The 23,091-nt window shown below is 48.6% G+C and overlaps 1 protein-coding gene across 1 annotated transcript; it reads left to right on the top strand.

The window, feature by feature from the left end:
* The first annotated feature begins 2,516 nt into the window (after positions 1–2,516).
* On the top strand, positions 2,517–20,451 carry LOC141191476 (dynein axonemal heavy chain 12-like). Its single transcript, XM_073661377.1, has 4 exons — positions 2,517–2,604; positions 18,627–18,811; positions 19,103–19,223; positions 20,362–20,451. Exons 2-4 carry the CDS (start codon positions 18,671–18,673, stop codon positions 20,391–20,393), a joined length of 294 nt encoding a protein of 97 aa, XP_073517478.1. The 5' UTR covers positions 2,517–2,604; positions 18,627–18,670; the 3' UTR covers positions 20,394–20,451.
* The last annotated feature ends 2,640 nt before the right edge of the window (positions 20,452–23,091 follow it).

The following is a 23,091-nucleotide window of genomic DNA, read 5'->3' as shown; positions in this document are numbered from 1 at the left end:
CTGCTGGACATCTTCTGCTTTTGAAGGAAAGTAACCATAATGTGTCATACATCTGCTGCACTAAGTTTCCTTGGCCGACCACTGCATCTACTGACCTCGACGTTGCACATTTTCTTGTGCATCTTCACAAGTGCTTGAATGACACATCTTGAACCCTCAATCTGCTTTGAAATTTGTGCCTTAGAGACCTTGCTGATGTAGTATAACTTCCTTGTGTATTCTTGCTCAGTCTTGCCATGGTGTATGACCAGACACCTGACTGTATTATTACAAAATCCCTGACTTTGCGCAGGTGTACCTAGAAGAATTGACGCTGTTTTAAAGTGAAAAGTTGGTCACACTAAATATTGATTGGATCTAGATTTTTTGTTTGTTCATTCACTTGTATTTTGTTAATTGATTAAATAGATCATTAACATTTCTATTTTTGAAGCGTTCTTACTTTACAGCATTTTTTCTACACCTTTCTAAAGATTCTTTTTATGTGATTGTGTCTTTTATTTGCTCATTAATAATCTGATATACCTTTTGGTATTTTGTTTATAGTTGTTTTTTTGCTGTTGGGGTAAATTGTAGGATATTGATTTCAGAGGGGTTTCCTGATCCTTTGATTGTAGGAATGAGTGGTATATATGTGCTAATAAATTAGGACAAAACGTAGGAAATTTAGGAAAAAACTGAACATCTCAGCAGTAATAACATGCTGATTGTGATGTTATGAAGATGACTTGAATTTCCACCAATCAGAGATCAGCATGTATCAGGTCACCCAGATAGAACAGTCCATGAAACATGAGTCTCGGCCACTGTGAGGTCATAATGCTGATTAGAATTTCCACCAGTCAGAAAACAGAACCGCCCAGAAGAACCACCCAGGAGGTATGAGTCATCGCCACTGTGAGGTCATAATGCTAACCAATCACAGAGCAGCCACACCCAGATTTTCCACCAATCAGAGAGCAGCCACACCCAGATCTTCCACCAATCAGAGATCAGCAGTGGGTATAAATAGCCGCTGCCGCCTGCCGGCTTAGCCTTGCACTGGTTGGGGCTCTCTTTTTTTTCCTCTCTCTTGGTCTCTCTCTCTTCTCTCTCTCTTCTCTCTCTCTTCTCTCTCTCTTCTCTCTCTCTTCTCTCTCTCTTCTCTCTCTCTCTCTCTCTTCTCTCTTCTCTCTCTTCTCTCTCTCTCTTCTCTCTCTCTCTCTCCTCTCTCTCTCTTCTCTCTCTCTTCTCTCTCTCCTTCTCTCTCTCTCTCTTCTCTCTCTCTCTCTTTTCTCTCTCTCTCTCTTTTCTCTCTCTTCTCTCTCTCTTCTCTCTTCTCTCTCTCTTCTCTCTCTCTTCTCTCTCTCTCCTCTCTCTCTCTCTCTTCTCTCTCTCTTCTCTCTCTCTTCTCTCTCTCTTCTCTCTCTTCTCTCTCTCTTCTCTCTCTCTCTCTCTCTCTCCGGCCCTCTTAAGGGCTACCCCAAATGTGTAAAAGATAGAAACCAATATTTGTGTTGTTTGTCCGTTTTATGAGCCTTTGATTAACCCCTTCCCACTCTTTGCCATATATATATATATTATATACATAGTATGTGCAGGTGGGCCTTAAAGGGAATTTCCAGGACAAACATATTGATGGCCTATCCCCTGGTTATCTCATTAATATCAGATTTGTGGTGGTCCGGCACGTGTCACCTCCACTAATCAGCTGTTTGCAGCTTCGGTCGAGGTCAGATGTAAACATTGTTGAGGAGCTGAACATCACAGCTCTGGTCACTGTGTAGTGGCCGCTCCCTGGTGCTGCAGATCAGCTCCTATTACATGAATATTAGCTGATCTGCAGGACCCGCAGTACAGTGAATGGAGCGGTGATGTTCAATCTTCACACTATTTACATCTGAGCGCTGCAATCAGCTGATGGGTAGAGCCAGTGCCGCGTGTCGGAGCCCACCGATCTGATCTTGATAACCCATCCCCAGAATAAATCATCATTATTATACTACTGGAAACTCCATTAATGGATTGTCTGGGATTAATAACATGAGCCCCTTCTTTAAGAAAAAACAGTCCCTAACTGGTCACAGGATAAATGTGGGATTTCAGGTCACCCATTTACTGCAATGCAGCTGGCAATGCCACCCAGCGGATCTAAGCAAGTCCCGGGGCCACAACAATATACAGCCAGTGCCCGAGTATAGGATGGAAGATTAAAAAAAATCTTCAAAAATGTATTTTGTATGAGGCATACATCAAAAATACAGGCAATGCTTTTCCTGACAACACTGAGTTTTATAATGTGGAAAAAATCGTTTAAATAAACACTGTGTGAACATAACCCTAACTGCATTGTGACTGTGTATATACATATATAAGCTGCCCCTCCCCCACCATGTGAGCATTCTCAGCGCGTACTGACCAATGCTGTCCACCAGGTGGCATCAGCAGGAAATTACAGCGATGAGACAAGCACTGCATGACAGCCCCGCCCCAATCTGCCCTATACCAGACACGCCCCCTACCAACGCCCCGCCTCCACTGCCATGACAACCGAATTATTTAATGGCAGAAAGAGAGACCTTATATGAGCAGAGAAGTAGCGGCCGGAGCGCGGGGTCCGCACAGGTGAGCGCCCCCATAACACAGTGTATGTACTGCACGTCAGCTCTATGGCAGACTGTCACCTGTGCTGGATCCAGTACGTGTTACACTTATATCTGTACAGAGACACAGAGGACGCAGCGGGGCCCTGTCGCCAGATATATATATATATGTGTGTGTGTGTGTATATACAGTATATATGTGTATGTATATGCTGTATTACTGTATATATGTGTGTGTGTGTGTGTATATACAGTATATATGTGTATGTATATGCTGTATTACTGTATATATGCGTGTATATATGTACTAGCTATTGAACCCGTTCTACGCCCGGGTGGCGAGCATTTTTATTGGTATATGGTCTCCCATCCTGGTATTTGTGCTGCCCCCATCCTATTGTGGTATGCATGGTCCCTCCACCCCCCAATCCTGGTATACATGGCACACCTCATTCCCCAATCATGGTATGTATGGTCCCCTCACCCCCCAACCCTGGTATGCATGGCACACCTCACCCCCCAATCATGGTATGTATGGTCCCCTCACCCCCCAATCCTAGTATGCATGGCACACCTCATTCCCCAATCCTGGTATGCATGGTCCCCTCACCTCCCAATCCTGGTATACATGGCACCCCTCACCCCCCAATCCTGGTATGCATGGCACCCCTCACCCCCAATCCTGGTATACATGGCACCCCTCATTCCCCAATCCTGGTATGCATGGCACCCCTCATTCCCCAATCCTGGTATGCATGGCACCCCTCATTCCCCAATCCTGGTATACATGGCACCCATCACCCCCCAATCCTGGTATGCATGGTCCCCTCACCCCCCAATCCTGGTATGCATGGTCCCCTCACCCCCCAATCCTGGTATGCATGGTCCCCACACCCCCCAATCCTGGTATGCATGGTCCCCTCACCCCCCAATCCTGGTATACATGGCACCCCTCATTCTCCAATCCTGGTATGCATGGCACCCCTCACCCCCAATCCTGGTATACATGGCACCCCTCATCCCCCAATCCTGGTATACATGGCATCCCTCATTCCCCAATCCTGGTATACATGGCACCCCTCACCCCCTAATTCTGGTATGCATGGTCCCCTCACCCCCCAATCCTGGTATGTATGGTCCCCTCACCCCCCAATTCTGGTATACATGGCATCCCTCATTCCCCAATCCTGGTATGCATGGTCACCTCACCTCCCAATCCTGGTATACATGGCACCCCTCACCCCCCAATCCTGGTATGCATGGCACCCCTCACCCCCAATCCTGGTATACTTGGCACCCCTCACCCCCAATCCTGGTATGCATGGCACCCCTCATTCCCCAATCCTGGTATGCATGGCACCCCTCATTCCCCAATCCTGGTATGCATGGCACCCCTCATCCCCAATCCTGGTATGCATGGTCCCCCCCCCAATTCTGGTATACATGGCACCCCTCAGCCCCAATCCTGGTATGCATGGTCCCCTCACCCCCCAATTCTGGTATACATGGTACCCCTCACCCCCAATCCTGGTATGCATGGTACCCCCTCAGCCCTATTCTGGTATCTATGGTACCCCCTCACATCCCCAATCCTGGTATGCATGGTACCCCTCATCCCTATCCTGATATGCATGGCACCCCTCACCCCCAATCCTGTTATGCATGGCACCCCTCACCCCCAATCCTGTTATGCATGGTCCCCTCACCCCCAATCCTGTTATGCATGGTCCCCTTACCCCCCAATCCTGGTGTGCATGGCACCCCTCACCCCCCAATCCTGGTATGGATAGTCCCCTCACCCGCCAATCCTGGTATGTATGGTCCTCTCACCCCCCAATCCTGGTATGTATGGCACCCCTCACCCGCCAATCCTGGTATGTATGGCACCCCTCATCCCTATCATGCTACACACACATACAAGAAAATAAACACTTATACTCACCTTTCTTCCCTGTGCTCCAGCGCTGTTTCCCGTTCTGCTGGAGGCCGGGGGAGGAGTGCGGCGCCGAAGTACGCGTGTGCTCATACCACGCTGTCCGGCTCCATTTTGCTGAAGACACATTGCAAATGTGTCTTCAGTAAAATGGCGCCGGATAGCGCTATGCGCATGTGCCGATTTCAATGCCTCCCTCTTCCCCCGGACTCCGGACCGAACAGAAGCGCCGCGGTAGCGCTCATCCCGGTCAGGTAAGCATGTAAGTATGGCGCCAGAGATCGCGGTATGTGTTCAGTGTATACGCATACCGTGATCTCCAGCACCATACACTTCTCTTACCTGTAACGGCTCCATGCGTTCTTCAGTCTGGAGCCAGACTGTGCAGGCGTGTCGCACTAGCGCAGACTATAAAGGCTTCAGACAGAGGGACGCTTGTAGCGTTATATTATAGATACTCTATATGTATGTATATATATATATGTATACTGTATATGTGTATATGCATACTGTATGTATATATATATGTATACTGTATATGGGTGTGTATATATGTATACTGTATATGGGTGTGTATATGTATACAGTCATGGCCAAAAGTTTTGAGAATGACACCAAAATTATATTTTCACATGATCTGCTGGCCTCTGGTTTTTATTAGTGTTTGTCTGATGTTTATATCACATACAGAAATATAATTGCAATCATATTATGAGTACCAATAGGTTATATTGACAGTTAGAATGAGTTAATGCAGCAAGTCCATATTTGCAGTGTTGTCCCTTCTTCTTCAAGACCTCTGTAATTCTCCCTGGCATGCTCTCAATCAACTTTTGGACCAAATCCTGACTGATAGCAGTCCATTCTTGCATAATCAATGCTTGCATTTTGCCAGAATTTGTTGGCTTTTGTTTGTCCACACGTCTCTTGATGATTGACCACAAGTTCTCAATGGGATTAAGATCTGGGGAGTTTCCAGGCCATGGACCCAAAATCTCCATGTTTTGTTCCATGAGCCATTTAGTTATCACCTTTGCTTTATGGCAAGGAGCTCCATCATGCTGGAAAAGGCATTGTTGGGCGCCAAACTGCTCTTGGACGGTTGGGAGAAGTTGCTCTTGGAGGACATTCTGGTACCATTCTTTATTCATGGCTGTGTTTTTAGGCAAGACTGTGAGTGAGCCGATTCCCTTGGCTGAGAAGCAACCCCACACATGAATGGTTTCAGGATGCTTTACAGTTGGCATGAGACAAGACTGGTGGTAGCGCTCACCTCTTCTTCTCCGAATAAGCTGTTTTCCAGATGTCCCAAACAATCGAAAAGGGGATTCATCAGAGAAAATGACTTTGCCCCAGTCCTCAGCAGTCCACTCCCTGTACCTTTTGCAGAATATCAGTCGGTCCCTGATGTTTTTTCTGGAGAGAAGTGGTTTCTTTGCTGCCCTCCTTGAAACCAGCCCTTGCTCAAAGAGTCTCCGCCTCACAATGCGTGCAGAAACACTCACACCAGCCTGCTGCCATTCCTGAGCAAGCTCGGCACTGCTGGTAGTCCGATCCCGCAGCTGAAACAGTTTTAAGATACAGTCCTGGCGCTTGCTGGTCTTTCTTGGGCGCCCTGGAGCCTTTTTGACAACAATGGAAGCTCTCTCCTTGAAGTTCTTGATGATGCGATAGATTGTTGACTGAGGTGCAATCTTTGTAGCTGCGATACTCTTCCCTGTTAGGCCATTTTTGTGCAGTGCAATGATGGCTGCACGTGTTTCTTTAGAGATAACCATGGTTAACTGAAGAGAAACAATGATACCAAGAACCAGCCTCCTTTTAAAGTGTCCAGTGATGTCATTCTTACTTAATCATGACTGATTGATCGCCAGCCCTGTCCTCATCAACACCCACACCTGTGTTAATGGATCAATCACTAAAACGATGTTAGCTGCTCCTTTTAAGGCAGGACTGCAATGATGTTGAAATGTGTTTTGAGGGTTAAAATTCATTTTCTGGGCAAATATTGACTTTGCAAGTACAGTAATTGCTGTTAAGCTGATCACTCTTTGACATTCAGGAGTATATGCAAATTGCCATTACAAAAAATGAAGCAGTAAACTTTGGAAAAATTACTATTTGTCTCATTCTCAATACTTTTGGCCATGACTGTACTGTATATGGGTGTGTATATATGTATACTGTATGTGTGTGTATATATATGTATACTGTATATGGGTGTATATATGTATACTGTATATGTGTGTATATATGTATACTGTATATGTGTGTATATATATGTATACTGTATATGTGTGTATATATATGTATACTGTATATGTGTGTGTATATCTATACTGTGTATATATGTATACTGTATATGGGTGTGTATATATGTATACTGTATATAGGTGTATATATATGTATACTGTAGATGTGTGTATATGTATACTGTATATGGGTGTATATATGTATGCTGTATGTGTGTGTATATATATATGTACAGTGCTGGCCAAAAGTATTGGCACCCCTGCAATTCTGTCAGATAATACTCAGTTTCTTCCTGAAAATGATTGCAATCACAAATTCTTTGGTATTATTATCTTCATTTAATTTGCTTGCAAGGAAAAACACAAAAGAGAATGAAGCAAAAATAAAATCATTGATCATTTCACACAAAACTCCAAAAATGGGCCGGACAAAAGTATTGGCACCCTCAGCCTAATACTTGGTTGCACAACCTTTAGCCAAAATAACTGCGAACAACCGCTTCCGGTAACCATCAATGAGTTTCTTACAATGCTCTGCTGGAATTGTAGACCATTCTTCTTTGGCAAACTTGTAGTGAGCTGGCCGTCTCTGGCTGTTCTGTGATAATTGATATAGAGCCTGTTACAGAAGTGATTACACAGGATGATGTTGCCACCTTGTGGCCAGAGGTTGCACCTGCGCAGGGTGTGATGACAGAGAAAAAGACTGAGCCTCCTGTGTCCCGCCCTAGAGAGTCACGTGACCAAAGTGGGAAGCAGGAAAAAGCGCGCGCAGAGTCTGCTGTGGTCTGTGAAAAGAGCCAGGACGGTGTGCAGGCCCTCGTGTGTGGCGCAGGAGAGACTCTCAACGTGATTTCTTCTATCTGACACCATATCCTCGGAGCCTTCCCCAGCTCCTGCACTGCTGAAGGATTCAGCTGTTACACTCCCTGCTACTGGAGTGTGGACTACATAAGGGGACCCACCAGAGCTTCTATCCGGATCAGAGAGGCTGTAAGCGGGACCTCTGGCGAGAGGCCGAAGTATCCCTTCCTTTGTTTCCGCGAATTCTGCTGTTCCTGTTTTTTTTCCGGCTGGGACGCCTTCCTGCAAAGACAGACAGGCCTGCGACGGGGGACACATCCTTCTGGAGTAAAGGACTGGTAACGTGTGAGTAGGGACAGTGAGGGTCAGCTTATCAGTACACGTTATTACTGTGCATATTTACGGTTGTCATTTATTGTTTTTTTTTCTTTGCTGTGTTAAAAATGTATGCGAGTAAAGATACGGTTGTCAAGATAGAGTCTGTGTGTGGGGATCTTGCTGGGCCAGATCATAGATACCAATGCGCGGCCTTGCCCGCGGTCACTTCAAACTGCTCCAGGTCCCTGATATTTGAAGGGAGCCTTCTCCAAACTGCCATTTTGCGATCTCTCCACAGGTGTTCTATGGGATTCAGGTCTGGACTCATTGCTGGCCACCTTAGAAGTCTCCAGTGCTTTCTCTAAAACCATTTTATAGTGCTTTTGGAAGTGTGTTTTGGGTCATTGTCCTGCTGGAAGACCCATGACCTCTGAGGGAAACCCAGCTTTCTCACACTGGGCCCTACATTATGCTGCAAAATTTGTTGGTAGTCTTCAGACTTCATAATGCCATGCACACGGTCAAGCAGTCCAGTGCCAGAGGCAGCAAAGCAACCCCAAAACATCAGGGAACCTCCGCCATGTTTGACTGTAGGGACCATGTTCTTTTCTTTGAATGCCTCTTTTTTTTTCCTGTACACTCTATGTTGATGCTTTTTCCCAAAAAGCTCTACTTTTGTCTCATCTGACCAGAGAACATTCTTCCAAAACGTTTTAGGCTTTCTCAGGTAAGTTTTGGCAAACTCCAGCCTGGCTTTTTTATGTCTCGGGGTAAGAAGTGGGGTCTTCCTGGGTATCCTACCATACAGTCCCTTTTCATTCAGACGCCAACGGATAGTATGGGTTGACACTGCTGTACCCTCGGACTGCAGGGCAGCTTGAACTTGTTTGGATGTTAGTCGAGGTTCTTTATCCACCATCCGCACAATCTTGCGTTGAAATCTCTCGTCAATTTTTTTTTCCGTCCACATCTAGGGAGGTTAGCCACAGTGCCATGGGCTTTACACTTCTTGATGACACTGCGCACGGAAGACACAGGAACATTCAGGTCTTTGGAGATGGACTTGTAGCCTTGAGATTGCTCATGCTTCCTCACAATTTGGTTTCTCAAGTCCTCAGACAGTTCTTTGGTCTTCTTTCTTTTCTCCATCCTCAATGTGGTATACACAAGGACACAGGACAGAGGCTGAGTCAACTTTAATCCATGTTAACTGGCTGCAAGTGTGATTTAGCTATTGCCAACACCTGTTAGGTGCCACAGGTAAGTTACAGGTGCTGTTAATTACACGAATTAGAGAAGCATCACATGATTTTTCAAAGGGTGCCAATACTTTTGTCCACCCCCTTTTTTAGGTTTGGTGTGGAATTATATCCAATCTGGCTTTAGGACAATTCTTTTTGTGTTTTTTTCATTGAAGACAAATTAAATGAAGAGAATAATACCAAAGAATTTATGATTGCAATCATTTTCAGGAAGAAATTGAGCATTATCTGACAGAATTGCAGGGGTGCCAATACTTTTGGCCACCACTGTATACTGTATATGGGCGTGTGTATATATATATGTATACTGGTATGTGTGTGTATATGTGTGTATATATGTGTATATATGTATACTGTATATGTGTGTATATATGTATACTGTATATGGGTGTGTGTATATATATATATATATATATATATACTGTATATGGGTGTGTATATATATATATACTGTATACTGGGTGTGTATATATGTATACTGTATAAGTGTGTATATATATGTATACTGTATATGGGTGTATATATATGTATACTGGTATATGTGTGTATATATGCATACTGTATATGTGTGTATATATGTATACTGTATATGTGTGTATATATGTATACTGTATATGTGTGTATATATATGTATACTGTATATGGGTGTGTATATGTATACTGTATATGGGTGTGTATATATGTATACTGTATATGTGTGTATATGTATACTGTATATGGGTGGATATATACAGTACAGACCAAAAGTTTGGACACACCTTCTCATTTAAAGATTTTTCTGTATTTTCATGACTATGAAAATTGTACATTCACACTGAAGGCATCAAAACTATGAATTACCACATGTGGAATTATATACTTAACAAAAGAGTGTGAAACAACTGAAAATATGTCTTATATTCTAGGTTCTTCAGAGTAGCCCCCTTTTGCTTTGATGACTGCTTTGCACACTCTTGGCGTTCTCTTGATGAGCTTCTAGAGGTAGTCACCGGAAATGGTCTTCACCTCACAGGTGTGCCCTGTCAGGTTTAATATGATAAAGTGCTTTATTCTTTGTCGGGTCCAGGGGTCCTGTAGAATGTGAATCCCTGAGGAACAGCGTATCCTTGGCTTGTGCCAAGACAGAAGAAAAGTTGCTGAACACTTGGTACCCCAAAGTGATCAATCTATTTGCCAATCAAGATGCCCTGCAGTCGATTAATGCGGACAAATTGGATTCCTTTTATAACTGCGTCTCGACTAGCGGGGTGCCTCAAGGGTCTGTCTTGGGCCCTATATTATTTAATATACTTGACGCGCCCCCTGGGCCATATTCTTTTAGGGGGAATATCCGGAGCCGGATCAGATGGGGGTTGTAGTCTTCCGAGTGGCTGTGACCCGGTCCGTGCCCAGGGTGTCAAACTCAGTTGTATGTGGCAGTCCTACAGATGTTATTAAGTTCTTTATTGTCGACTACGCCACCCGTTGTATTGCGGTCACTATGGCCGCCGCTGCAGCAGGGTCCGCTGAGGCTGATGGTGTAGGTGCAGCTTGTGATGGTATAACCCCCAACGGGTGGGGTATAGCCTCAGGGGGTCAGGTGCAGAGGATGGGGGTTGTGGTGGTGCAGCATAGGTGTTAAAGGAAGACAGAGTCGGGTTATGCAGTTTAGGGTATTTACTCACTGCTGATGTTCCAGTCACTCCAGCTTCAAGTGACCTCCCGAGCCGTGCTGCATCCACCAGGTCCTGGATCCAGCCAACCCCCAAGCAAGTCCGGAGCGTGACCCTGAGCTCTCCTTCTGTCCTTTCTCTGGCCGTCCCCACTAGTGATCCACCCAGGTCCAGCTCCCTCGGGCCTTCTGTTGGGAGACCCTTGGCCTTGGGTTCCCTGACCCTCCACGTGGTATGCCTTCGTGGTGGATGTGGTGGGTGGCCGTGGCAGACGCTGCCCACGGCCTCCGGTCTCTGGCTGGGGTGTGTTTTTGCCCCCACCAGCTTGGGTTCCGGTACCCTGATGCCGACTCTTCACCCGTGGATTGGATTTGGGGTCTTAGAGTCCTCTCTTCCGCTTCCCCCTCTGGGTCTCTCTTGCTTTCTCCTCTCTCTCTCTCTGGGGCTTCTCTGCTCCTCTGACTTCTCTCTGCAAAGACTCACAGCCTGACTGACTGTGGCTGACTGACTGACCCTGTTCTTTGATGGTGCCCACCTTATATACACCCTCTATGTGTGAGCTCAGGTGACAAGCACCCAATGAGCTCCTATCTTTACCCAGGCTGCTCCCCCTATCTGCCCCTACACTACTTGGGATGTACCACCCCCCTCCCACTCCAGCCAGGAACAGACTCGGTCGTACCTGCACATTTCTAAGTGGGAGTACCGTCGGCCTGCTCCTCGGAAATGGGATGTGTGTAGTGCATGCAGCCTACCGAGCTCAGATCCACACTCCATCCTTACCCGGGAGTGGAATATCACACCTCTGGGTTGAGGTGCAATACCCCTGTAGCAGCCGAATCCTCAGGGTGCTACATTCCCCCCTGGTAAATCACAGCACGTCCTCGGGCTGTAAGACATAAAACACCATAAAACATACAAATTTTTGCATAAACATATAAAACATATAAAACATTATATATATATATATCAATATAAAACATTCTCGTCGCCTCTGGCTCCTCCTCCGGTCACTGTGCAACGTGTGACCGGGTAAAGTGCGACAGTCTCTCTGGAAAACTGGTTTTCCTATAAAACCGGTAGGGGGCGCTTTAGGACGCGCAACTATATACAGGGATATGGCCGCTCTCAGTCCTCGGCCAGGTATTGGGGAGGAATGACCGCTCTCAGTCCTCGGTCAGTGGGAATAGGGACACACGGGATTAACAGTTCACTTTTGCTGGTCCCAACGGGGACTATATTAGCAACAGTTACAGTTCACTGTGCCCCGACGGGCAACTATATACAGCTTCTGCTTCGCTGTCCTTAGCGACGGCGTCCTCCTGCTCTTGCTTTTTGGTTACCTTTGGCTCTAGTTTCAGACCCGTCCGGGTCCTCTTGTTCTTCCTCCTCACACCGCAGCTCTTCCTCCGTCAGGCGATGTACATGGAGGGCGTAGGGTCCTTTGGCACACTTGTGCCGGGTGAAGGTGACCTCGTCCCCGATGTAAAGGTCACGACCTCTGTGTCCCTCCGGTAGGTGGGACTCAACGTCTCTCCTGGTTACGAAGACGTCGCCTAGGGTGTGGTGGTCTCGGATGAAGCCCCACCCATGCTGCAGGTTAAACTTTATCACAGTCCCGGTGGTGCGGGGACTATGCGCTGCACGGGGGTCTCTCCTGGCCCGGCTCTTCTGCTCCGCGCTCCTTATTTGAGCTTGCTGTTCCCGGAGCCGCCTCTCTCTCCGCTCCCTCTCAAAGTCCTCGAGCTGTTGGCGGCAGCACTCAGCACGCTCCGCTGCAGCTGCCCGAGTCTCCTGAGTGAACCCCATGAGGTCTTCTCCGGTGGGGTCCCACTCAAACTGCGCTTCTGCTAGCGGGGGCGAGATCCTCTTAACGGGCTTTGGAGCCGGGATCAGGGGTTCATCCAGGGGTCTCTCTCTCCGGAGTCGGGGATGGTGGAACTCCGGTGGCCATATAAATGGCTGCCCATCCGGGCACGTGTGCTGGGCGTACAGGTCCTCTCCCAGATGCGGCACTCTTGGTCTTATGGGCGCGGTGGTGTTAGCGCCCGGGTTGCCCGGGCCTTGCGGCCAGGCCTGGGGTATCTGGAAGGTGAAGGGCACCGTAAGGACGGCGACGCCCTGGGCTACTTGGCCCTGCGACCAGGCCGGGGGCTCCGCGGAGGTAGGGGGCGCTGTTGGTATTGCGGCGCCCGGGGGTACTAGGCCTTGCGACCAGGCTGGTGGTACTTCCTGCTTGGTCACGCTCGGGGTCGAGGCGTGTGACGTCACAGGGGTCGCGGCTCCCGTTTGAGGCCTAGTCTGCGGCGATGACGTTGCAGCGACGGGCACGGCAGGATAGACTTCGGGCTCTGCGACGGGGAGCTGGGGCAGGTGCGCGGTTTCCCGGTTTGGGGTATAGACGTCCCCTTTACCTGCCTCCACTCGTTCGGCTCCCTTCTCGGCGCCGTCTCCGGCCTTCAGTCCTCCTGCGCCATCCTCAGAGGCGGTCTGTCTCCTCGTCTCGGGTGGCGTGCTCCGCTGACGAGTCTCGGTCTTCTGGGCCATCTCTCGGCTCCACTCCGCCAACGTCTCTCGCTGCACCCGGGCCATCCTCCGTGCGAGGCCCTCCAGAGCGGTCTGCGCACACTCCCGGTCTCGGGGGAGCTGTACTAGGACCTCCACTAGGCCTAGTGGGGTCGTTGTTTCCAGCAGGCTCCTGACCAACGGGTCGGTGCTGCTCTGCTCTCCTACTGTTGTCTCCAGCAGGCTCCTGGCCAACGGGCCGGTGCTGCTCTGCTCTCCCTCCTCTGTTTCTAGCAGGCTCCTGGCCAACGGGCCGGTGCTGCTCTGCTTTCTCGCCATCTCCGGGTAAGCTCCTCCGATATTCTTCTCCAGGCTTCTTGCCTCCGGGTGCGCTCGCTCTAGACTGCTCCAGGCGGCACCCATCTTTGTTCTCTCCTTTCGTCTCCTCCCCCTTCGAGGGCGGTCCCGGGGCCCCTTGGTGACTGTCAGCTCCAGAGGCGGTTCTTTCACGCTGACAGACACCTCTAGCATCACAGTCTCTGTTGGTCGGGGCGGTTTCCACTTTTGGCGCCATTTTCGGTCCTGGCCCACGATGGGAGGCGGCCTCTCACCACCCTCTGGCACGCCCATAATGGCGTCCGCTCTTCCAAGGCGGGAAACCTTTGGAAATGGCGGGAATCGCTTCCCAGTGGCGGGAAACTCTGCAGATGGCGGGAAAACGCTGTTAATGGCGGACAACCGGCGGGAATCGACTGGTGATGGGGTCCGATGGCGGGGACCCTCCGGAACCGGCAGGAGACTTCTTTTTGAGGTAAACTTGTTCTTTTCTTCAGGCACGCAGTACCCGGATGTTGCGGGCACGTAATCCTGCCGACTACGCCAAAGTTGACGCGCCCCCTGGGCCATATTCTTTTAGGGGGAATATCCGGAGCCGGATCAGATGGGGGTTGTAGTCTTCCGAGTGGCTGTGACCCGGTCCGTGCCCAGGGTGTCAAACTCAGTTGTATGTGGCAGTCCTACAGATGTTATTAAGTTCTTTATTGTCGACTACGCCACCCGTTGTATTGCGGTCACTATGGCCGCCGCTGCAGCAGGGTCCGCTGAGGCTGATGGTGTAGGTGCAGCTTGTGATGGTATAACCCCCAACGGGTGGGGTATAGCCTCAGGGGGTCAGGTGCAGAGGATGGGGGTTGTGGTGGTGCAGCATAGGTGTTAAAGGAAGACAGAGTCGGGTTATGCAGTTTAGGGTATTTACTCACTGCTGATGTTCCGGTCACTCCAGCTTCAAGTGACCTCCCGAGCCGTGCTGCATCCACCAGGTCCTGGATCCAGCCAACCCCCAAGCAAGTCCGGAGCGTGACCCTGAGCTCTCCTTCTGTCCTTTCTCTGGCCGTCCCCACTAGTGATCCACCCAGGTCCAGCTCCCTCGGGCCTTCTGTTGGGAGACCCTTGGCCTTGGGTTCCCTGACCCTCCACGTGGTATGCCTTCGTGGTGGATGTGGTGGGTGGCCGTGGCAGACGCTGCCCACGGCCTCCGGTCTCTGGCTGGGGTGTGTTTTTGCCCCCACCAGCTTGGGTTCCGGTACCCTGATGCCGACTCTTCACCCGTGGATTGGATTTGGGGTCTTAGAGTCCTCTCTTCTGCTTCCCCCTCTGGGTCTCTCTTGCTTTCTCCTCTCTCTCTCTCTGGGGCTTCTCTGCTCCTCTGACTTCTCTCTGCAAAGACTCACAGCCTGACTGACTGTGGCTGACTGACTGACCCTGTTCTTTGATGGTGCCCACCTTATATACACCCTCTATGTGTGAGCTCAGGTGACCAGCACCCAATGAGCTCCTATCTTTACCCAGGCTGCTCCCCCTATCTGCCCCTACACTACTTGGGATGTACCACCCCCCTCCCACTCCAGCCAGGAACAGACTCGGTCGTACCTGCACATTTCTAAGTGGGAGTACCGTCGGCCTGCTCCTCGGAAATGGGATGTGTGTAGTGCATGCAGCCTACCGAGCTCAGATCCACACTCCATCCTTACCCGGGAGTGGAATATCACACCTCTGGGTTGAGGTGCAATACCCCTGTAGCAGCCGAATCCTCAGGGTGCTACATACTTATTAATGATCTAGTGGAAGGGTTGCATAGTAAAATAGCAATATTTGCAGATGATACTAAACTTTGTAACGTAGTTAATACAGATGAGGATAGGGCACAGCTACAGGAGGATTTAGATAAATTGGGGAGTTGGGCCAAAAAATGGCAAATGGGGTTCAATGCCGATAAATGTAAGGTCATGCACATGGGAAAGAAAAACAGCAGTCACCCATACATATTAAATGGGAAACCGTTGGGGAAATCTGACATGGAGAAGGACCTGGGCATCTTGGTTAACAGCAAATTAAATTGGAGTGCCCAGTGTCAGGCAGCAGCTGCGAAGGCAAATAGAGTCATGGCATGCATCAGAAGAGGAATAGGGGCATATGATGAGAACATTGTTCTTCCTCTGTATAAAGCGCTGGTAAGGCCGCACTTAGAATATTGTGCACAGTTCTGGGCTCCGGTACTCAGGAAAGACATATTGGAGCTAGAGAGGGTACAAAGGAGGGCGACTAAGGTAATAAAGGGAATGGAGGGACTAGAATACCCAGAGAGGTTGTCCAAATTAGGCCTATTTACGTTGGAAAAGAGAAGGCTTAGGGGAGACCTCATAAACATGTATAAATACATCAGGGGGCTGTACAGAGATCTCTCCCATGACCTGTTTATACCAAGGATGGTGACAAAGACGAGGGGGCACACTATGCGTCTGGAGGAAAGGAGGTTCCTGCACCAGCATAGAAGGGGATTCTTTACGGTCAGAGCTGTGAGACTCTGGAATTCTCTGGGAGAGGAAGTGGTGATGTCCAACTCACTTAATGAGTTCAAGAGAGGACTGGACGCCTTTCTTGAGAACAATAAAATTACATCTTATGCTTAGTGATAGTTAATTAATCCAGGGATTTAATCTGACTGCCAGATTGGAGTCGGGAAGTGAATTTTTCCTCAATGATGTAAATTGGCCTATACGGCATGTTTTTTTTTTGCCTTCCCCTGGATCAACGCTGCGGAATAGCTGCAGTGCACAAGAAATAGGCTGAACTGGATGGACGCTTGTCTTTTTTCGGCCTTTTAAACTATGTAACTATGTAACTATGTAACACTTATGTCCAAGCAGCTAAAGGCGGCTGCAAGATCCGTGATATATAAGGATTCATGTTCATTATTGTATCTCTGGATCAGACATAGACTCAGAGTGATACAACTAAATAGACCCTATAGGGGTAAAGTTGGCATATCCGGGGGGAAATATATCCCAGATTTGCCAAACTGAGCCAACTCATGAAACACATGGGTACATAGGAGAAGAAAGAGTTAATTGGCGTAAAAAATATAAATTTTTATTCCATCAAGTTAAAAAACGTACATAGTAAAAAGAGAAATTACATAATACGGATAGTATAAAGACACTAATTAGATTACCAATGTAGCAAGATATGTTACAAAGTATACATATATGGTCACGCATATGGTCACAGTGGGACATGAGCAATATAGATAATATAGCATAAGGTTAGTATATCAAGACAATCCAATGAGTGTAATAATATATCAAAAAGTAATCCATAAGTATTCCATAGTCATTGGATTTACACTTGCCATATGCATCAGGTATCCATCTAAATAATGCTCCTGCCCACAAATAATCAGATACATGTCACATAAAACATTTTTTAAGGTAGTCTCTTACCACAAAGAGTGCCAAAAAGGAGGGTAAAGTGCATAAAGGAACGCACAGTGGCAGAGTGGTATTCCCATCTCATATATTTATGGCACTTCCACAGTCTGAGGACGCACATTCGGCTGAAGTATATTGCTGCGCAGGGACATGCCGGGTCCCTGAGCTGCAATGCATGCCGCCAGCCAATCAAAGGCCAGTAGCTGATGTCGGCGTGCCAGTCACGAGCGACGCATGGAAGTGACGTCATGCGCTGCCCTTGCCGGCACACTGAAATCAGCTACAGAAGAAGACGCCGCATGTCGTGGGAGCGCAGGAAGGTAAGAAGAATCATTTATTTTTGTTTATTTAATGTATTAGAAAAGAACGACAGAACATTATACCAGGAAAGGGCCAAGGATGGGGAGCATTAGACAAGGAAGGGGCTCAGGGTGGGGAGAATTAGACAAGGAAGGGGCCCAGGATGGGGAGCATTATATAAAGAAGGGGCCCAGGATGGGGAACATTATACAAGGAAAGGGCCCAGGATAGGGAGCATTATACCAGAATGGGGGTCATTATACCATGACATGGGCCAGGATGAAGGACATTACACCAGGAAGGGCACAAGGATGGAGGTCATTATACCAGAATGGGGCCTAGGATGGGGGACAGGATACCAGGATGGAGGACATTGTTATAGGATGGGGGACATTGTACCAGGATTGGGGACATTGTTACAGGAAGGGGCCAGGATGGGGGACATTATTACAGTAAGAGGCCCAGGACCAAGGACATTATACCAGGAAGGAGCCCAGGATTGGGACGTTATTGCTGAAAGGGGCTCAGGATGGGGGGTATTATACACAGAAGGTGGATATTATAACAGGAAGAGGCCCAGGATCGGGGATATTATAACAGGAAGGGGCGCAGGATGGGGAACATTATACCAGGAAGGGGCCTAGAATGAGAGACATTATTATAGGATGGGGCTACAATGGGAAACATCCAAGGCAGGGACGAACACGCGCATCATTATCGGATCTAGAATGCTACAAGGGCCCATACATCTGACCAACATGCTGGTGGGGGCCCAGGTCCAAATTTTGCACATCTGCAGGAACATGGCATATGGCTTAACAGTATGTCATATGTTGGGAAGGGGTTAAGCTACAGCACATTACATAGCCTCTTGCAGCTATATCAATGGAAAAATTAAAAAATGTATGGCTTTTTGAAGAAGGGAAGGAAAAAATGCAAAACAAAAAATTATCCGGTCCTGAAGGGATTAAGGAGTTCCCACCCACAGTAAATGTTGTCACTCAGCTTAAAATCTTCACTTGCTTATTAGCAGAAGCTAAGGTTTCATTAGGATCTCCGAGGCTAAAGTTACATGCGGCTCCAGCTTACATGTAAAGGGGATGGTATCAAGGAGTCTCGCCAAACTTTCCCTACAAATGTCCAACAATTCAGAATTCATATCCATTGATAATTTATCTTCTAAAATGATAGCATTTTTTTTCTATCCTTTTCATTTTATGTGTAATTAACTTTTTGCTCTCCTCCTTTAAGCAATGGGAGGAACGACTGATAAGGATCCAGGAAACCATTGATGAATGGCTGAAGGTGCCGACCCAGTGGCTTTAATCTTCTCTTCTGAGGACATCATGCAGCAAATGCCTGAAGAAGGACGCTTATTCCAGACTGTGGACAGAAACTGGAGAGAGATCATGAAACATTGCGTTAAAGACCCGAAGGTAAATGGATGCTTCATGGTGGACTGATACAAGAAAGCACGGTCATCTTGCATCCAGGATTGATGTTTTCCAAGAGTCCGTGTCCTGATGCTTCCATCACAAGGATCCCGGGTTATGGGGCTCCGCACTGCCTGGACTCCAGCCTCCCGCATCTTCTATTTTCTATCCAAATAGGTTCTAATTTTTCTTTTAATATAAACTATTGGCACAATAGTCAATGAATGTGACCTTTTTTCAGTCTCTATAACTATATAATGGAATCTTACTTATGGGCTATCTACTTTGTTTTAGGTTTTAAGCGCCACTTCTCTGACCGGACTTCTGGAGAAACTTCAGGACAGCAATGTGCTTCTGGATAAAATCATGAAAGGGCTGAATGCCTATCTGGAGAAGAAGAGGCTTTTTTCCCACGGTATAGTCCTTTCACTTGTTGCAATGATTGTATATATTCCTTAAATATTTTTTTTTCTTATTTAAACGCATTGAAATCATTTTTGTAATTGGATTTCATTAATAATTTTGCACTGTTTGCCTTCTATTGGCTCTGTGTTGCGCTGGCTATTGGACTTATTTTTAATCTGTCTTTTTTCAGCTCCTCTTAGCCGATTTATGACCACAGATCACATCAAAGCTGAATGTGCAGGAAACAAAAAGCCTAACGGTGCAACATTTTTAATGAAACTGAATTGTCGCAAATACTCGCAATTAAATGGGTATTCCCATCTCCAAGATCCTATCCCAATATGTAGTAGGCGTAGTAGTAATAATAATAATATTAGCAAATACCTCCAATTAGAAGTGTAGTATAGTTCTTCTGATTCACTATGTCGCTTTCCCCATGTGCAAGGCATTGCAGTAGCTTCGGTATCCATGGTTACGACCACTCATATAGTGACAGTTATTTGCTAGTGGTCGTAACCTAAGCTACTGCAATGCCCTGCACATGGGGTAAGCGACAAAACAAATCAGAAGAACTATACTAAACTTCTAATTGGAGGTATTTGCTAATATTATTATTATTACGCATACTACATATTGGGGTAGAATCCTGGAGATGGGAATACACATTTCAGTTAAATAAAAAAAAGTTCCCAAAGCTGGATAGCCCCTTTAAGCTAACCATACGCATGACATATGAGATACCCGTGGTCTGAATGGTTATTTGGCTATTTCTCCTGACTCCCACCTATTCTGCTGAACAGTCATGTGGTTTTAATGGGGAGAGAGGAGAAAGTCGGTACTGGACACCTCCGGCAGCGGGTTATCTCCCCTGAGAACCAAAAGACCGGGTATTGAAATCCCATCTGCCCGATCCTTCTGGCCCTGACATCCTCTATCGGGGGAGAGTCAGGAGACCCCCATACACATCAGTGGGTAGGCCGGTCCTGCTGCAATCGTCAGGTTTAAACTATTTTAATCCAATGTGTATGGGGACTGAATCTTTACTTTAAAGCTTTGCTTTTCTATTTTCTCACATAGACACTAATACAAATGGCGCCTGACCCAATACTTTAATGACATCTTTATCATATTGTGCATTTTCGCTTTAGCTTTTTCTTCCTGTCCAACGATGAAATGCTAGAAATTCTCTCTGAGACTAAAGATCCTCTGCGGGTCCAACCACATCTAAAGAAGGGCTTTGAAGGCATAGCAAAGCTGGAGTTCCTTCCTAACCTGGACATCAAAGCCATGTACAGCACCGAGGGGGAACGCGTAGAGCTCATCCAGACCATCTCCACCTCCGAGGCTCGGGGGGCCGTGGAGAAGTGGCTCATCCAAGGGGAAGATGTCATGTTAAGGAGCGTGCATGATGTTATTGCTCGGTCACGAATGGTACGGATCTACCTACAGACCAAAAGCATTAATTGGAACTAATCTAGTCTATATATATAATCGTCTTATCCCGTCTGTCTGTCTGTGTGTCTGTGTGTCTGTCTGTCCAGGAAATCCCGCGTCGCTCATTGGTCCGGCAGCGGCCAATCAGCGCCGGGGGATTTCTAAAAAAAGATGGCGGCCGTTAGCGGCTCATCTGCGGGACGGAGCTGAGCGGCGATGCAGCCGGGAGATGACCGGCGCAAGGCGCTCATCTCCCGGCCGGCAACAGCAGAAGGAACCCGACCGACGGACCCATCTGCGGGATGGAGATGCAGCCGGAAGATGAGCGCCGCGAGGCGCTCATCTCCCGGCCGGTAGCAGCGGAAGGACCGCCGGCGTCGCTGACCTCCATGCGGAAGGGAGGACCGGGGAGCGGCGCTGCGGGTCGGGATACTTCTGCTGTGAGCGCCCGCTATGTCCCGGGTTCTCGCAGCGGAAGTAGCCGCACAGGCAGCGCCGCTCCCCGGTCCTCACCAAGACGATTCGATGATTGATCGCGGTCTTCGGACCCGACCAATCACTGATCTTAGCGCAAAACTTAAACACCGCTGTGCTGATTGGTCGCCGACGCTGCCCGCGACCAATCACCGATCTTGGCTCCACATTTAAACACCGCTGTGGTGATTGGTCGCGGCCGATATTTAAATTTGGCGCCAAAATCGGTGATTGGTCGCGGCCGATATTTCAATTTGGCGCCCAAATCGGTGATTGGTCGCGGTCAGCGTCCGCGACCAATCAGCACAATAGTGTTTAACTTTGGCGCCAAGATCAGTCATTGGTCGCGGGCCAAGACAGCGACCAATCACCGATTTGTGCGGCACTTTTAAATAGCGACCGTGACCAATTGGATGTCAGCGCCACTCCCCGGTCCTCCCTTCACACCCTAGCCGCATGGATGTCAGCGCCGCTCCCCGGTCCTCCCTTCACGCCCTAGCCACATGGATGTCAGCGGCGCTGCCTGTGCGGATACTTCCGCTCCGAGAACCCGGGACATGAGCGGGCGCTCGCAGCAGAAGTATCTGGACTCGCAGCGCCGCTCCCCGGTCCTCCCTTCACACCCTAGCCGCTGATGTCCCCACTGTATCCGCATGGTCTTACAAAGGTCTGGACATTTGTGTTAAAAATCGCTGATTGGTCGCTGGCGCTGCCCGCGACCAATCACCGATTTGGGCGCCAAATTTAAATATCAGCCGCGACCAATCAGCACAGCGGTGTTTAAATGTGGAGCCAAGATCGGTGATTGGTCGCGGCCGATATTTAAATTTGGCGCCCAAATCGGTGATTGGTCGCGGGCAGCGCCAGCGACCAATCAGCGATTTTTAACACAAATGTCCGGACCTTTGTAACACCATGCGGATACTGTGGGGACATCAGCGGCTAGGGTGTGAAGGGAGGACCGGGGAGCGGCGCTGCGGGTCGGGATACTTCTGCTCCGAGCGCCCGCTCATGTCCCGGGTTCTCGGAGCGGAAGTATCCGCACAGGCAGCGCCGCTGACATCCATGCGGCTAGGGTGTGAAGGGAGGAACGGGGAGCGGCGCTGACATCCAATTGGTCGCGGACGCTATTTAAAAGTGCCGCACAAATCGGTGATTGGTCGCGGTCTTGGCCCACAACCAATCACGGATCTTGCCGCAAAAGTTAAACACTACGGTGCTGATTGGTCGCGGACGCTGACAGCGACCAATCACCGATTTTGGCGCCACATTCAAATATCGGCCGCGACCAATCACCGATCTTGGCTCCACATTTAAACACCGCTGTGCGGATTGGTCGCGGACGCTATTTAAATGTGGCACCAAAATCGGTGATTGGTCGCACCCAGCGTCGGCGACCAATCAGCACAGCGGTGTTTAAATGTGGAGCCAAGATCGGTGATTGGTCGCGGCCGATATTTGAATGTGGCGCCCAAATCGGTGATTGGTCGCTGTCAGCGTCCGCGACCAATTAGCACCGTAGTGTTTAACTTTGGCCGCAAGATCAGTGATTGGTTGCGGGCCAAGTCGGCGACCAATCACCGATTTGTGCGGCACATTTAAATAGCGGCCGCGACCAATTGGATGTCAGCGCCGCTCCCCGGTGCTCCCTTCACGCCCTAGCCGCATGGATGTCAGCGCCGCTGCCTGTGCGGATACTTCCGCTCCGAGAACCCGGGACATGAGCGGGCGCTCGCAGCAGAAGTATCCCGACCCGCAGCGCCGCTCCCCGGTCCTCCCTTCACACCCTAGCCGCTGATGTCCCCACAGTATCCGCATGGTGTTACAAAGGTCCGGACATTTGTGTTAAAAATCGCTGATTGGTCGCTGACGCTGCCGCCGACCAATCACCGATTTAGGCGCCAAATTTAAATATCGGCCGCGACCAATCACCGATCTTGGCTCAACATTTAAACACCGCTGTACTGATT

This window comes from Phyllobates terribilis, unplaced genomic scaffold (genome assembly GCF_046119375.1).
Source record: "Phyllobates terribilis strain yellow unplaced genomic scaffold, ASM4611937v1 Scaffold_46__1_contigs__length_10046794, whole genome shotgun sequence".
Lineage (NCBI taxonomy): Eukaryota > Metazoa > Chordata > Amphibia > Anura > Dendrobatidae > Phyllobates > Phyllobates terribilis.
Note: the sequence above shows the minus strand (reverse complement) of the source record. Positions and strands in the feature narration are given on the sequence as shown.